Below are 16,097 nucleotides of genomic sequence, written 5' to 3'. Positions count from 1 at the left end.
TTAACACCTTTTTGTAAATATAATATCTTGTCTTAACATCCTATTTATTATATGTCTAAAGATGTCTTGAGTAAAGACGAAACATTACAATAAATTTAATTTTGCAATTTGTTTTTTTGGTCTATTCCTATGGCTCTAATCAAAACTTTATGTTGGGCATTAATTTTTATGAGTTACGTTTCAAAATTCAATTAACAAAGTTTTAATAATAAAGTGGCTTAAAAAATGGCGGAATATGGCAAATGGGTAATTTTCTTTTGCGATAAAAATAGCTCATAATCAGACAATACATCATAAATTGGCCTGATATATGTATATCGAATAGAATCGATTAACCTGTTTTTTTAAACACTCTACATAGTTTAAATATAGTTTTTGCAAGCCCTTAAAATCATCAAGATCTAGGTAAAATGGTTGGTAAATAACAAATGATGTTGTGCTCGAAATACCTGCTCATCTACCTGGATGATTAATTGACTTTCGTAGTTTTTTTCTGTTTTCGCATCTTGGTACGTCAGCTTCCTTCATCTTTATGGTATTGTTCGAATGAACAACAAATAGGAGGAGGAAAGCTTATCTCAATTGTATGTTCACTTACTCGAAGGCTCTCAACTTTACTGTGCAGTACTAAGTATTTGATAATTAGAAAAATTAATGATTGAAATCCTCTGCATGCAAATCAGTATTGCTGGAGATGTTGTTGATAAAGGTAAACATGTGCTTCTTACAATTTATGCACTCAAAAAGAGGGACTGAGACAAACTATTGGTTGATAGACATAATTGAACTTTCTACTTATCATTTGGCAATATTAATAAAATACTCCGTCCTTGCTACGTGCAGAAAAGTTTAATTTGGATGTTCGGATGTAAATATCGAATATATAACTACATTGGAATACTATGATGATAGAGGGAATATGAGTTTTGTAATTAGCGACAGGAGGAGAAAATTGTAATCAATTCTATCATCTGAATTCTCAAAACATTCTTACATTCACACTTGAGTGAGATACGTGTAAAGTGCACACAAGGATGGTTGAGGTGATAGACATATGCTTAATAATGCCACTTTCAGTGGATTTTTATATACGTATCATACACTATTACACAGGGTCATACATGTGTAAACAAATACTTGATGTTTGAAGGATGTGGACTGCTCGTTGTTGATGATCCGACTTGTATCTACTTTATTAATGTTTAATCACTCCCAAATATCATCATTGATTACTCTAAATTTATTTTATACATTTTTATCGTCGACCTTGTAATTTTCTGTTCAAAATTGTTTTTAGCTTTGCATGAAGTATTGTGCGCACTAAAGTTTAGTCCATGGTCTGCGTACACTAGAATTTATCTTCCAACTGTATGACACATCGCATCATATTGTCGTGCACGATTATTCGTTTAGAAAGTCTAAAATAGCGAGTTTTAGCTTTTGAGAAAATACAGTGATTTTCATAGGATAGTGAGCAAGTTTGCTTTTATATTTTGATTCTTTTTTTGAAAGTTTTCAAGTTTTTCGTGGTTACAAATAAAGTAATATGCCCAAATGATGTAGATTAAATGAAGGCTTAACAAGGTCTTTCAGCATGGCAACATCATGCCAGGAAATTTTTTTGACCTTACAGGATTTTTTTTGAGGAATGAAAAAACCATCGCAAATGCGTATGTACAAACGTACGTATGATTTCATTTATTTTATTCATCAAGTAAGAAAATGAACAATGAAGATAACAAAAACTAAACTAGAACTTGCAATTCTTTTTGCTCATTTTTGTGCAATGCTTCGAGTAAATACATAATTTTTGAATTGCGCCAAGATATATTTTTCAACGTCTGCTGTCAAGAAAAAAAATATCTTCCATAAAGGCTTGGATTAAAAAATACTACAAATAGAAGATAAACAGTGCAATGGGTTATTTCCTAGAAATGTGTTGTTTCATATTATTTGTTGGCGTGTTTTTATTCCTTTTTTGGCTTCATCTTCATGCCACACCATTTTTCTCCACCAGCAATGCTTGACCAAAGTATGGATGTTTCACTTTCCACACCAATTTTACCATTGCAATCAATTGAAATTGCAGAAGCAAGAGGAAAATCTTTCCTTGGTAAGGTTTCTTTCATCAGTTGCAACGCATTCCTAACAGAGGCCTATGTCGTAGAAAAATAAATTTAAAGATACACAAATTTATTTCATTCTTTCCTGACTTTCAGTTATCGTAAAATGCCCGTGCGTTGAAGTGACATTTGATCAGCTACCTGAGCATCTTGTCCAGACTCCATATTGAAAACTACTTGTCTTGCCAAGGTCATTTTCCTTATTGCCTCTCCATAACCACCAGTTGCTGCAGCGCCATATTTATTGGCGTAACCACCACACCCGACCGTACAGGCCTCACTAAGTCTGCCTTTAAGCTTTCCTGGAAGACCACCTAAGAAAAAAATCCAAATTAGCTTAAAAGTTGAGTGCGTGATCTTATGAGAATTTTTCAATTTTCTCTATTTGAAATTAACAAATACAAATTTTATGGCTGTATTTTAAGTCATAAGTACAAAGTGTGATGTTAAATATGGTATTGGCCGTGAATTATTGTCAATATACAATAACAACTAAAGACCAACAAAATTTTGGCGGGAAAATGAAATGTTAAAATACCAGTCATCGATTCCAACGTTAAAAACCTTCGCGTAAGGAACAACTTTTGCAGTTCATGAACAGTCCTCGAATTTTCAGCGATGAATCAACCATCCAATTTTCGGTTTTGGTTTTGTTTGTATATTAATCAAAAGCATATTTAATGAATTTTAACGCAATTCTGTGCCTATATACTCTCATAACTTATGGTTCTGGTCAAAGATTTCTTTATAAGGGATAATTTGGCGTTAAATAGGCGGAAATAAGAATATTTAGTTGTAAAACAAACCATCACCTGAAGAAAGTGCACATGCAAAATGCCCATCTTTATCCATTGCAACAGCTGAGACGGAATCACATACACCAAAATGTTTTTCAATGATTTTTGGTAATTGATCGTAATTGATTCGATATTCTTCTGCCTGTGGATGCTTCAGTTGGTCATTTGTGCATGTTTCAAATTCAATTTTTTTAGCAAAATCCAGAACTCCGTCTCCTGCTATTGCGCTGTGAATGGTTTTTTCCATTATCTGTCGAGCAATGGCGACAGGATTTTTAAAGTTTCGAGCAGCCATTACTGCACCTGTATAATAGTAATTTAGGTGATTTTTTTCAAAGACTGGGACATTAATGAACGGATTTCAACCTATCATGTAGCTACTCAAACAATAAATTTGCAGGTTATAGTTAAGAAATAAAAGATGTTTACTGTGTTTACACAGGCTTATACAAACCGAGGAGACCTTTTGGAGAACTTAAGAGCAGATCAGTGCAAGCCCAAGACCAAAGGTCGAGAGTTGCACATGCTTGAAAGTTCTCACAAACGTCTCTGAGGTTTCCTTAAGCACAAAAAACATCGTTTGCTTCTTTTATAAAATCAAAATAATTGGGAAAAAACAGATTGAGAACTTTGGAAACATTTTAATACTCCTCTAAAATGTATTCATGATTGATTTGCAAATTCTCTTTGATTGATTGAATGGTTGTTTGATTTTTATTGGTTGATCTCAGATCTGTATTGTGTAGGCTAATGTTAACATAGCTATTGGTCAGTCAGCGAAGGCAATTTACTGTTTTTTTATCTTATAATACCATGTGTGTACTAACTACATTACCTGTGTCTAAAGTATTACCATCCATTATCATTGCATCACATTCAATATCCCCGTCATTATTTAAGAATGATCCATAACCACAATTGAAGAAAAAATTATCTTCAATACTGCAAATAGTTTTCTCAACAGCATCCACGGCTGTTCCACCCTAAAAGTTCAAAGCGAATTCTGCATTTAAAGGGTCCTTTTGAGAAATGTAGACTGTATTCAATAGGTTTATGGTTGTTACAGATGCAAGCGAAAGCATTTTTTTGATAGAGAAAATAAATAACTTATCATGTTAGTTTTATATCGTCAAGAACTAGCTATAACAAAGCACGAATTTAGAACATTCTAAAAAAAACAGCTAGTTGTCATTTGTGATCAGAAATATAGAAAACATACATTACAAAGAACGTCGTATCCCATTCGGCAAGCTTCATTAAGAGCTTGGGTTATTTTTTCTATATGACCAGCAAAAACAAAATAATACGATGGGCTAACTTGTACAACGATTCTTGGTAGAATTGTATTCAAAGCTTCATCTAAAAGAATCCAATGGGAGATCACTTGCAGTCAGTTTCATGAAAAAAATTTACATGTATTTATTTCTTTGATTAAACTGAAAACAATTTACCAGCTGATGAGTTCTCTAGATTTGCATTCATTCTTTTCTACAAAAAACCTATGAAATACAACGAAAATGACTTTAAATAAAGTCAACTGGTCGGAAACAATTATTTGCATTCAAAGCCACGACACTCACTGACCAAGCAACGCAAACGAGTTACCTCGCCAAACAGGTTATGTGATCTGCATTATTTAGGCAAAAAAATTTTTAATTTAGTAGAATATAAAAAAATCTTATTCACCGATCGATTCCGAACCGCGATCAACTTTGTCTGGCGTATAAGATACCAATTTTTTATATGCTATAAGGAATCAAGCAGAACGGGTTTCAAGCGTAAAAAAACTGTTTTCTGAAAAAAGTAAAATAAGACGGAGCTTAAGCTGAGAAAACTGTGCACTAAGTTAGTTGTTGTGAAAATTAGTAATTTCTACATTGTGCAGGCAAATTCATTAAATTACATCGACAAGGACTTAAGTACAAAGATTTGACTCAATTTTCATATAATAAAAGTGTAGTCTGAAAACAGTGTTCTCAAAACATGCAATTCTTTTGTTTTAAAAATACTTTCTTGAAAATGTCTTTGAATTTTACAGCTAGAAATTAATATAATAAAAGATGATGGAGTATTATATATTTAGGCTTAGCTTAAAAGGCAAATTTCTCTTAAGCTGTGCAAGTTGTAGCATGTTCGGCAGAATGCAGCAAATTATTAATTTGATTCAACCTTGAATTAAATTTACACAGTCGAACTCAATTTCTACACTTGAGAATTTGCACGCGTGAGCGTCAGCTTAAAACGACACCCATGGTAAAAGATGAATGAAACTTTACTCTATTCTTCAATGTATTAATTAATGGAAAAATCATGGTATTTTTAACTGCAATGACATTGATTTTTAATTTTTGTTGTTGAAAAATCCACGATCCATATCATCATATTGGAGAGTTACTCGAAAGGGTGGTTGCATGTTAAAGTTCACATGGTTAAAATGCAAACTTAGTGAATAGATATGAAAGAGGTCTTGCAATGAAATGCTGATAAAGCCAAATTTGCTGATGGCATCCATTGGAAATTTTGCGATGGTTAAAAGTTTGGCATTGTTTGAAAATCGAATATTAATGGCAAATTCGGTGTTGGAAACAGTGGATTATTTTGCTGACTTTCTGTGACCATGGATGAGGTGCATCAATGGATGAAGTTAGAAATTTGTCACTTCAGTTTGATAGTTTCTTCATTTTTAAACTTTATATTCCATGAATATAGCAGCTCCATAAATTTATCATTGTTAATGTTTACCATTGTCTTTAAAAGAGCTATAGCATAACCAACTTTGTCACTTGAGTCTAAGATAAGTGCCGCTAAGGCCAGTTTCAAACGTAGAGCTTTACATGCACCGAATGCATTCAGGATAAAACAAAATGAGATAAACTTCCTCATTATCTTTTTTTTAAATACGTTAGGTTCATGTAAAGTTTTACGTTTGAACTAGGCCTAAGGTTTTCGAAACGTCAGTCAACATTAAAACCAACAGTCTTTCTCAGGACCCTATTAACCTGGACAATGTACATCTAGAAACATGTATATGTCTTTTGTAGCAATTTTTATTTTTTGTTGCAACTAATGATTTCTTCCACCTATCGTGACTTTCTCTACTGACTGTCTAATTTATTCTTTCTCTTTTTAATCAAGGAAAAAAGATTTGCTAGCTCTTCAAATTGATGGTGCTTCAGCTATCTCAGGTCTACATGAGTCTGGCTTGAACTTGAACTTACTATGCTGTTCGGTGGCAATAAAATTTCTTTTCTATCACGTTTCAATTTGTTTTACGCTAGGTCAACTTACTAAATATTGGCTTTTTTATCTGACTTAAACAGATCCGCTCATCTTAGCTTTACTTTCATATTTGCAAGTAAGATTTTTTTGAATCTCTATTCTCACTTCCCCATAGACCATAAACTCAGGAAAATATTCAACCGTAACACCATCAAACTCAGCTACAGCTGCATGAACAATATGGAACAAATAATCAACAATCATAACAAACATATACTGAGAACATCAGACAAAACTAACGACAACACCGCGAACAAAAAACACAAACAAAAACATGAAACTGCCGACAAAAGCAAAACTGTCCACTTAACGGAAACTGCCTACAATCATCCGTCGTCTACCAAGCTACTGTGAAACGCAAGGACAATAACACACCTGAGACGTACAATAGACATACAGAAAACGAATTTATGACTAGACATAGAAATCACACTGCCTCTTTCCGCCACAAAAAACTACGAGACTCGATCGAACTCAGTAACCACATTTGGACCCTTAAAGACAGCAACATTGACCACGACATCTTATGGAACATCATCACCCACAGCAAACCGTACAACAGCACTAGTAAAAGATGCAATCTTTGCATCAAAGAAAAATTCTTCATCCTTTACCAACCATCCAAATCCTCCCTCAATAAAAGCAACGAACTTCTTTCCTCTTGTCGCCATAGATCTAAACTCTCCTATGTAATTCGTAACTATACAGCTCAATTAATACGCTAACTTCCGTCATCTAACTTGTAACTATTTACCTTAATTAATATACTAACTTCCGTCATCTTGTATATATATTCTCTCGGGCATCGAGCACTGTTTTATACGGAGAATCATCACCTATAAACTTCCTATATATATGTATATATATATGCATACGGCTTTGTGAGAAAACTGTGAACAAAAACTACACAGGTTGTATAATTGTGAAAGAAATGTAGCAACAGCAAAATAAAGCCTTAATATCATTAAAATATATTCGATAACTGACATTATTTTTAATCCAAAACAACTATAGAAAAGCGAAAATTTGCGTTTTTCTTCAAGAATTTTAACACCAACTGTATATTAACTCCAAAGCACTTTTTTAAAATGCTTTTATTTAAAAGCTATATTTAGGATTTGTATGTTCAAATTCATACCTTTAAGTAAGCACCATGAAAGTTACCATCAACGACAATGTTTTCCTAAAGGCAGTTAGCTTAAAAATGAAAATTTAGTTTAGGGTGCAGAATATAAATAACTCCTTCATGAATTTATAATAGCTACATGAAAAATTCATGCAAATTCCAACATATTCATTTTTTAGATTGGTTGTAAAAATTAATAAAATTGTTTGCAATTATATTCACCACAGGCTTTTCAATTATTCTTTCGTTTAAAGAGTTTGTCATCTTTCAAAATCTTGAGTACAAAAAAAAACTTATCCAACTTACCAAACATTATTCAACTTACCAAAATTCCCCTTAAAATGCATCTTAAAGTTCATATTCATAGTTTTGATAATTATGATCCTTTTATCAGTGAGCTAGGAAACATGATGTAAGTGTCAAGTATAAGAATCAATGATGTTGATTTTAGTGGTTTGTGTGGTCTTTCATTGCAACTGGACTGCTTTATTTCATAATTTGCAAATTACTTGTTTCTTTTGTATGTTTTCTCAATCGAAAACTCTATTGCAATTATTTTCTAGATTGTACCAGAAGAGTGCTTGTAAATCAAACAAAATTGTTTTCCTAGTCTCTAACTTAGAGCTATAAAGTAGGCATTTACCGTCTTTTGAGCTATTTCGATAATTAAAGATTGCGCAAAATTGGGAATCAAATATTGATTTAACCGTTTAACAAAAGTCAGGTACGTTCACTGAACCACTTAAACTTGTTCACTTCAGTGAAAAGTAAACCTTCACAAAGATTTATGTACATTTCGATGTATTTGTTTATACTTATTGTTATATAGCAATAAGCAACATCAAACTGCCTCTAGAATTTAATAGTAAATTTAGGAATAGTCAATATGCGATTAGCTTTCGACCTGATTGTCTCTTTGTAGCTATTACCAGTTTCTTGATATATAAGTTAAAAATCAAACAATGAATCAAAGTGATTGATTGTTTAAGATGAAAGATATTTTATGACATAATTTCAAAGCTGAATTGAAGAGAAAAAATTGCAATTTCTTCAATAAGCCTTATTGCAGGTTGCAATTAATATGATTCGTGCTTCGTTAAAGTTTTAAAGGAATTTCAATCTTAATTTCTTTAATTTTAAATGTTGCTCAATGTGAAAAGTCTCGTGTACGGAAGCATGCAAAACACAAAAATAGCTTTAGTGTAAAAATGTGTTCATCTCAAAGTGCATCTTAAAATTATTCTTTGCCAAACATGCCAAACACAGAAAAGTTTGCATCTTAAAATGCATCTTAAAATTATTCTTTTCATCAATTCAGAAATATTATGTTAAGGATGAACATTTTTTAAATTGCTCATACTAATCGTGCAGAAAATGCATGTTAAATTTTCTGAATGCCCTGCATGTCTCATTCATATACCTATAATATAGATGTCGTGGCAATGTAGCTAACATTGAAAACAAACAGATAATTATAATCTACATTGCAGCTCAACTGAAATTCCCTTATATTTTGCTCCAGATTACTTAATTTTTGATTAACTTATGTGCAATGGTCTTGTTTACGTGATAAAAAAAATGTGTGTATGATCTCAAACAAAACTCAATGTCGTGATAAATTAGTGAGAGATAACATATATTAGTCACGTTTTACTGAGATGGAATTTATGGAATGGCGGTGTATTACAATCTACTGTGCAATTTTCTTTAATTAATAATCTTAATGCTCGGCTTTCACCTTTCATCTTTTTTCTGGGGTTTTTATCTTCATTTTGTTTGAGATAATTATGTAAATTACAATAATTTGTTAGATAATAACAAGCTAAAACAGTACATATTCCATAAAACAATACAAGCTATACATTCCAGGTTTTGCATCGTATTAAATGAGAGAAAATGGCGCTGTCAGTGATAAAGTAATGTGTTTTGACAAATTCTCGCATGTTCTAAAATAGAAAGGGGAAAATGAATCAGGTTACCAATTACGCCAACTGAAATTTTAACATTCTTGAATTGTTCTCGCGCAATGGTTTCAGAATAGAAAATTTGTATATGTCGCTTGTAACGTAACAGGCTATTTTGGAAGATAGACATCCTGCGCCGAATGCTTTTAGAAAGAGTAGCTATATTGATGCGTATTATTTTTTCTGGGGATTTGTGTGATGTTCTTCCATCTTAGAAATTTAGCGTAGACTTGATTATTCTTACAATTGATTAAGAATTTCAAATCAAGTAGAGCTTTCTCATAACGTCGTTGTGATCTTTGATAGCGTATGCATTGATTGCGTAAATCAGAGTCTGTGTTTCCGAGTTTAGACCAAAAACCATGAACAGCCGACAATTTAAAGCCGACAATTTATTGCTTACTTCCGTTTACTTATTTCGTGCGTTGTAAATATATATGTGTATGTATGGTTTTAAATATCATTCTGTCTGAGGATGACTTTGAAATACAGTCGAAAATTTGCAGTTCACGTCTCGTCTTGTTTTGATGCATATTTTAGAATCTGAATATGTCTTGTTTTTTCGGAATTTGCTTTATATATTTTTTTTTTAATTGTCGTCTGGTCATGGCTTTTTTTACAATTCAAAATACTTTATAAACGATCATATTAGTAAGATTTTACCTTCAAAATACTCATTTGAATTTTTTTAACCTGCAGAGTTAATGTAATAGTATTTTGGATTCAAAATGAGGTGCTATAATGTGTTCTGACTTACCCTAGATCCGCCACTGCTCCTGTTTACCAGCCCCAGAAATGGTAGTATAACTATGTATATCAAGTTAAAATAGAAAAGATTGTGTTTACACATTTTCGATAAAACTCATAAATTTCAAACAGCTCTTTATAGTCTGAATGTGTGCTACAGTGAGTTTATGAATTTCATGAATGCAGATGCAATTCTCAGGAAAAAATAGCACAAAAACGATTTACCTTTGCTATTTAATGGCCAAAGAGAGTATAATAGTCCGATGCTTATTAAAATCAGATCAAACATTATTCTATAGCAATAAAAGAACACATATGAACCCGTCAAATGATCTCAAGCAGTCCCTCAAACGACAAACGAAACAGCACCTTCGTCCTTTCGAGATCGTAAAGTCCATAATTATATTCCCATTTCTAGACCATTTTAAAATTGCTTTCTAAAACATTATAAAACCTCCATTAAAATCGAAATTCAGATTGATAAAAACATTTCAAAGCTCTTATTTAACCAGCAAAATTCTCAGCAAGCGACAAGTTATGACAAATTGAATTAATTCACCAAACTTTGTGAAATTACCACTCAAGAATATAAAGAGTGGAGAAATATATTTATTGCGTGTGAGATGTATAAGAGAAATTGTTTTGAGCCTAACGCCCCGTAGCGAATACAGCAAGACATAATTTTAAGGCTATGTGATAGATAGTTTCCTTGGTAATATGTGCAAATCAGTTGCAGAAAAAAAGACTTCTGACAACTCGACTTCTTGTGTAGAGTCGCTTTAACGCAATTCATTTTCGTGAGCAAAAGTGAATGGCCACAAATCCAGCATCTTCATCATCTCGTAAATAGTTTAACATTACCAAAGTAAAGAAAACATGTTTATTATATAAGATTATTATATGCATGCTGCACATTAAGAACTTTTCATTATAAGTAAACCTTCACAAATATTTATGTAGATTTCGATGTATTTGTTTATAGTTACTATTATATAGCAATAAACAACATCAAACTAACTCTAGAATTTAATAGTAAATTTAGGAATGTTCAATATACGATTAGCTTTTGACCTGATAATCTATTTGTAGCTAATGCCATTTTCTTGATATATAAGTTCATATATTTTATGTGAAAATCTTGTGTGCGGAAACATGCCAAACACAGAAAAGTTTGCATCTTAAAATGCATCTTAAAATTATTCTTTTCATCAATTCAGAAATATTATGTTAAGGATGAACATTTTTTAAATTGCTCATACTAATCGTGCAGAAAATGCATGTTAAATTTTCTGAATGCCCTGCATGTCTCATTCATATACCTATAATATAGATGTCGTGGCAATGTAGCTAACATTGAAAACAAACAGATAATTATAATCTACATTGCAGCTCAACTGAAATTCCCTTATATTTTGCTCCAGATTACTTAATTTTAATTAACTTATGTGCAATGGTCTTGTTTACGTGATAAAAATGTGTGTATGATCTCAAACAAAACTCAATGTCGTGATAAATTAGTGAGAGATAACATATATTAGTCAAGTTTTACTGAGATGGAATTTATGGAATGGCGGTGTATTACAATCTACTGTGCAATTTTCTTTAATTAAAATCTTAATGCTCGGCTTTCACCTTTCATCTATTTCTGGGTTTTATCTTCATTTTGTTTGAGATAATTATAAATTACAATAATTTGTTAGATAATAACAAGCTAAAACATACATATTCCATAAAACAATACAAGCTATACATTCCAGGTTTTGCATCGTCTTAAATGAGAGAAAATGGCGCTGTCAGTGATAAAGTAATGTGTTTTGACAAATTCTCGCATGTTCTAAAATAGAAAGGGGAAAATGAATCAGGTTACCAATTACGCCAACTGAAATTTTAACATTCTTGAATTGTTCTCGCGCAATGGTTTCAGAATAGAAAATTTGTATATGTCGCTTGTAACGTAACAGGCTATTTTGGAAGATAGACATCCTGCGCCGAATGCTTTTAGAAAGAGTAGCTATATTGATGCGTATTATTTTTTCTGGGGATTTGTGTGATGTTCTTCCATCTTAGAAATTTAGCGTAGACTTGATTATTCTTACAATTGATTAAGAATTTCAAATCAAGTAGAGCTTTCTCATAACGTCGTTGTGATCTTTGATAGCGTATGCATTGATTGTGTAAATCAGAGTCTGTGTTTCCGAGTTTAGACCAAAAACCATGAACAGCCGACAATTTAAAGCCGACAATTTATTGCTTACTTCCGTTTACTTATTTCGTGCGTTGTAAATATATATGTGTATGTATGGTTTTAAATATCATTCTGTCTGAGGATGACTTTGAAATACAGTCGAAAATTTGCAGTTCACGTCTCGTCTTGTTTTGATGCATATTTTAGAATCTGAATATGTCTTGTTTTTTCGGAATTTGCTTTATATATTTTTTTTTTAATTGTCGTCTGGTCATGGCTTTTTTTACAATTCAAAATACTTTATAAACGATCATATTAGTAAGATTTTACCTTCAAAATACTCATTTGAATTTTTTAACCTGCAGAGTTAATGTAATAGTATTTTGGATTCAAAATGAGGTGCTATAATGTGTTCTGACTTACCCTAGATCCGCCACTGCTCCTGTTTACCAGCCCCAGAAATGGTAGTATAACTATGTATATCAAGTTAAAATAGAAAAGATTGTGTTTACACATTTTCGATAAAACTCATAAATTTCAAACAGCTCTTTATAGTCTGAATGTGTGCTACAGTGAGTTTATGAATTTCATGAATGCAGATGCAATTCTCAGGAAAAAATAGCACAAAAACGATTTACCTTTGCTATTTAATGGCCAAAGAGAGTATAATAGTCCGATGCTTATTAAAATCAGATCAAACATTATTCTATAGCAATAAAAGAACACATATGAACCCGTCAAATGATCTCAAGCAGTCCCTCAAACGACAAACGAAACAGCACCTTCGTCCTTTCGAGATCGTAAAAGTCCATAATTATATTCCCATTTCTAGACCATTTTAAAATTGCTTTCTAAAACATTATAAAACCTCCATTAAAATCGAAATTCAGATTGATAAAAACATTTCAAAGCTCTTATTTAACCAGCAAAATTCTCAGCAAGCGACAAGTTATGACAAATTGAATTAATTCACCAAACTTTGTGAAATTACCACTCAAGAATATAAAGAGTGGAGAAATATATTTATTGCGTGTGAGATGTATAAGAGAAATTGTTTTGAGCCTAACGCCCCGTAGCGAATACAGCAAGACATAATTTTAAGGCTATGTGATAGATAGTTTCCTTGGTAATATGTGCAAATCAGTTGCAGAAAAAAAGACTTCTGACAACTCGACTTCTTGTGTAGAGTCGCTTTAACGCAATTCATTTTCGTGAGCAAAAGTGAATGGCCACAAATCCAGCATCTTCATCATCTCGTAAATAGTTTAACATTACCAAAGTAAAGAAAACATGTTTATTATATAAGATTATTATATGCATGCTGCACATTAAGAACTTTTCATTATAAGTAAACCTTCACAAAGATTTATGTAGATTTCGATGTATTTGTTTATAGTTACTATTATATAGCAATAAACAACATCAAACTGCCTCTAGAATTTAATAGTAAATTTAGGAATGTCAATATACGATTAGCTTTTGACCTGATTGTCTATTTGTAGCTAATGCCATTTTCTTGATATATAAGTTCATATATTTTATGTGAAAATCTTGTGTGCGGAAACATGCCAAACACAGAAAAGTTTGCATCTTAAAATGCATCTTAAAATTATTCTTTTCATCAATTCAGAAATATTATGTTAAGGATGAACATTTTTTAAATTGCTCATACTAATCGTGCAGAAAATGCATGTTAAATTTTCTGAATGCCCTGCATGTCTCATTCATATACCTATAATATAGATGTCGTGGCAATGTAGCTAACATTGAAAACAAACAGATAATTATAATCTACATTGCAGCTCAACTGAAATTCCCTTATATTTTGCTCCAGATTACTTAATTTTTAATTAACTTATGTGCAATGGTCTTGTTTGCGTGATAAAAAAATGTGTGTATGATCTCAAACAAAACTCAATGTCGTGATAAATTAGTGAGAGATAACATATATTAGTCACGTTTTACTGAGATGGAATTTATGGAATGGCGGTGTATTACAATCTACTGCGCAATTTTCTTTAATTAAAGATCTAAATGCTCGGCTTTCACCTTTCATCTATTTCTGGGTTTTTATCTTCATTTTGTTTGAGATAATTATGTAAATTACAATAATTTGTAAGATAATAACAAGCTAAAACAATACATATTCCATAAAACAATACAAGCTATACATTTCTAGGTTTTGCGTCGTCTTAAACGAGAGAAAATGGCGCAGTCAGTGGTAAAGTAATGTGTTTTGACAAATTCTCGCATGTTCTAAAATAGAGAGGGGAAAATGAATCAGGTTACCAATTACGCCAACTGAAATTTTAACATTCTTGAATTGTTCTCGCGCGATGGTTTCAGAATAGAAAATTTGTATATGTCGTTTGTAATGTAACAGGCTATTTTGGAAGATAGACATCCTGCGCCGAATGCTTTTAGAAAAAGTAGCTATATTGATGCGTATTATTTTTTCTGGGGATTTGTGTGATGTTCTTCCATCTTAGAAATTTAGCGTAGACTTGATTATTCTTACAATTGACTAAGACTTTCAAATCAAGTAAAGCTTTCTCATAACGTCGTTGTGATCTTTGATAGCGTATGCATTGATTGTGTAAATCAGAGTCTGTGTTTCCGAGTTTAGACCAAAAACCATGACCAGCCGACAATTTGAAGCCGACAATTTATTGCTTACTTCCGTTTACTTATTTCGTGCGTTGTAAATATATATGTGTATGTATGGTTTTAAGTATCATTCTGTCTGAGGATGACTTTGAAATAAAGTCGAAAATATGCAGTTCACGTCTCGTCTTGTTTTTATGCATATTTTTGAATCTCAAGATGTCTTGTTTTTTCGAAATTGGCTTTATATATTTTTTTTTAAACTGTCGTCTGGTCATGGTTTTTTTTACAATTCAAAATACTTTATAAACGATCATATTAGTAAGATTTTACCTTCAAAATACTCTTTTGAATTTTTTAACCTGCAGATTTAATGTAATAGTATTTTGGATTCAAAATGAGGTGCTATAATGTGTTCTGACTTACCCTAGATCCGCCACTGCTCCTATTTACCAGCCCCAGAAATGGTAGTATAACTATGTATATCAAGATAAAATAGAAAAGATTGTGTTTACACATTTTCGATAAAACTCATAAATTTCAAACAGTTCTTTATAGTCTGAATGTGTTGCTACAGTGAGTTTATGAATTTCATGAATGCAGAAGAATTCTCAGGAAAGAAATAGCACAAAAACGATTTGATTTTGCAATTTAATGGCCAAAGAGAGTATAATAGTCCGATACTTATTAAAATCAGATCAAACATTATTCTATAGCAATAAAAGAACACACATGAACCCGTCAAATGGTCTCAAGCAGTCCCTCAAACGACAAACGAAACAGCACCTTCGTCCCTTTGAGATCGTAAATGTCCATAATTATAATCCCATTTCTAGACCAAATTGAAATTGCTTTCTAAAACATTATAAAACCTCCATTAAAATCGAAATTCAGATTGATAAAAATTTTTCAAAGCTCTTATTTAGCCAGCAAAATTTTCAGCAAGCGACAAGCTATGACAAATTGAATTAATTCATCAAACTTTGTGAAATTACCACTCAAGAGTATAAAGAGTAGAGAAATATATTTATTGCGTGCGAGAAATTATTTTGAGCCATAAGCCCCGTAGCAAATACAGCAAGACATAATTTTAAAACTATGTGATAGATAGTTTCCTTGGTAATATGTGCAAGTCAGTTGCAGAAAAAAAGACTTCTGACAACTCGACTTCTTGTGTAGAATCGCTTTAACGCAATTCATTTTTGTGAGCAAAAGTGAATGGCCACAAATCCAGCATCATTATCATCTAGTAAATAGTTTAACATTACCAAA

General features: G+C 32.0%; 1 protein-coding gene and 1 long non-coding RNA gene across 4 annotated transcripts; both read right to left on the bottom strand.

The window, feature by feature from the left end:
* Positions 1 to 1,667: 1,667 nt before the first annotated feature.
* On the bottom strand, positions 1,668 to 7,451 carry LOC124451595 (isoaspartyl peptidase/L-asparaginase-like). Its single transcript, XM_047002218.1, has 7 exons — positions 7,338 to 7,451; positions 4,372 to 4,419; positions 4,140 to 4,279; positions 3,756 to 3,903; positions 2,936 to 3,223; positions 2,265 to 2,437; positions 1,668 to 2,156 (listed from the first exon to the last, which is right to left on the bottom strand). The coding sequence occupies exons 2-7, from the start codon at positions 4,400 to 4,402 to the stop codon at positions 1,968 to 1,970; spliced, it is 969 nt and encodes a 322-aa protein (XP_046858174.1). The 5' UTR covers positions 4,403 to 4,419; positions 7,338 to 7,451; the 3' UTR covers positions 1,668 to 1,967.
* A 4,355-nt stretch (positions 7,452 to 11,806) lies between these two features.
* LOC124454208 lies at positions 11,807 to 15,279 on the bottom strand. 3 transcript variants are annotated; one of them, XR_006951355.1, is made up of 5 exons: positions 15,252 to 15,279; positions 13,004 to 13,072; positions 12,860 to 12,927; positions 12,645 to 12,694; positions 11,807 to 11,870 (listed from the first exon to the last, which is right to left on the bottom strand). It is a non-coding gene; the product is annotated as an uncharacterized LOC124454208 (long non-coding RNA). The 3 variants fall into 3 exon arrangements; XR_006951354.1 differs by lacking the exon at positions 15,252 to 15,279 and adding an exon at positions 13,145 to 13,453; XR_006951353.1 differs by lacking the exon at positions 15,252 to 15,279 and having other exon boundaries at positions 13,004 to 13,437.
* Positions 15,280 to 16,097: the final 818 nt, after the last annotated feature.

Source organism: Xenia sp. Carnegie-2017, unplaced genomic scaffold, assembly GCF_021976095.1.
Source record: "Xenia sp. Carnegie-2017 unplaced genomic scaffold, XeniaSp_v1 HiC_scaffold_13, whole genome shotgun sequence".
Taxonomy (NCBI): Eukaryota; Metazoa; Cnidaria; class Anthozoa; order Malacalcyonacea; family Xeniidae; genus Xenia; species Xenia sp. Carnegie-2017.
The sequence above is the reverse complement of the archived record's forward strand: the minus strand, read 5'-3'. Positions and strand labels throughout refer to the sequence as shown.

Bases quoted from the DNA above. Each gene is read 5' to 3' on its own strand.
- LOC124451595 (XM_047002218.1), bottom strand. From the start codon at position 4,402: ATGAATGCAAATCTAGAGAACTCATCAGCTG. The intron at 4,280-4,371 runs GTAAATTGTTTT...GGATTCTTTTAG, and splicing joins TCTAGAGAACTCATCAGCTG to ATGAAGCTTTGAATACAATT. The intron at 2,438-2,935 runs GTGATGGTTTGT...TTTTTTTCTTAG, and splicing joins TGCATGTGCACTTTCTTCAG to GTGGTCTTCCAGGAAAGCTT.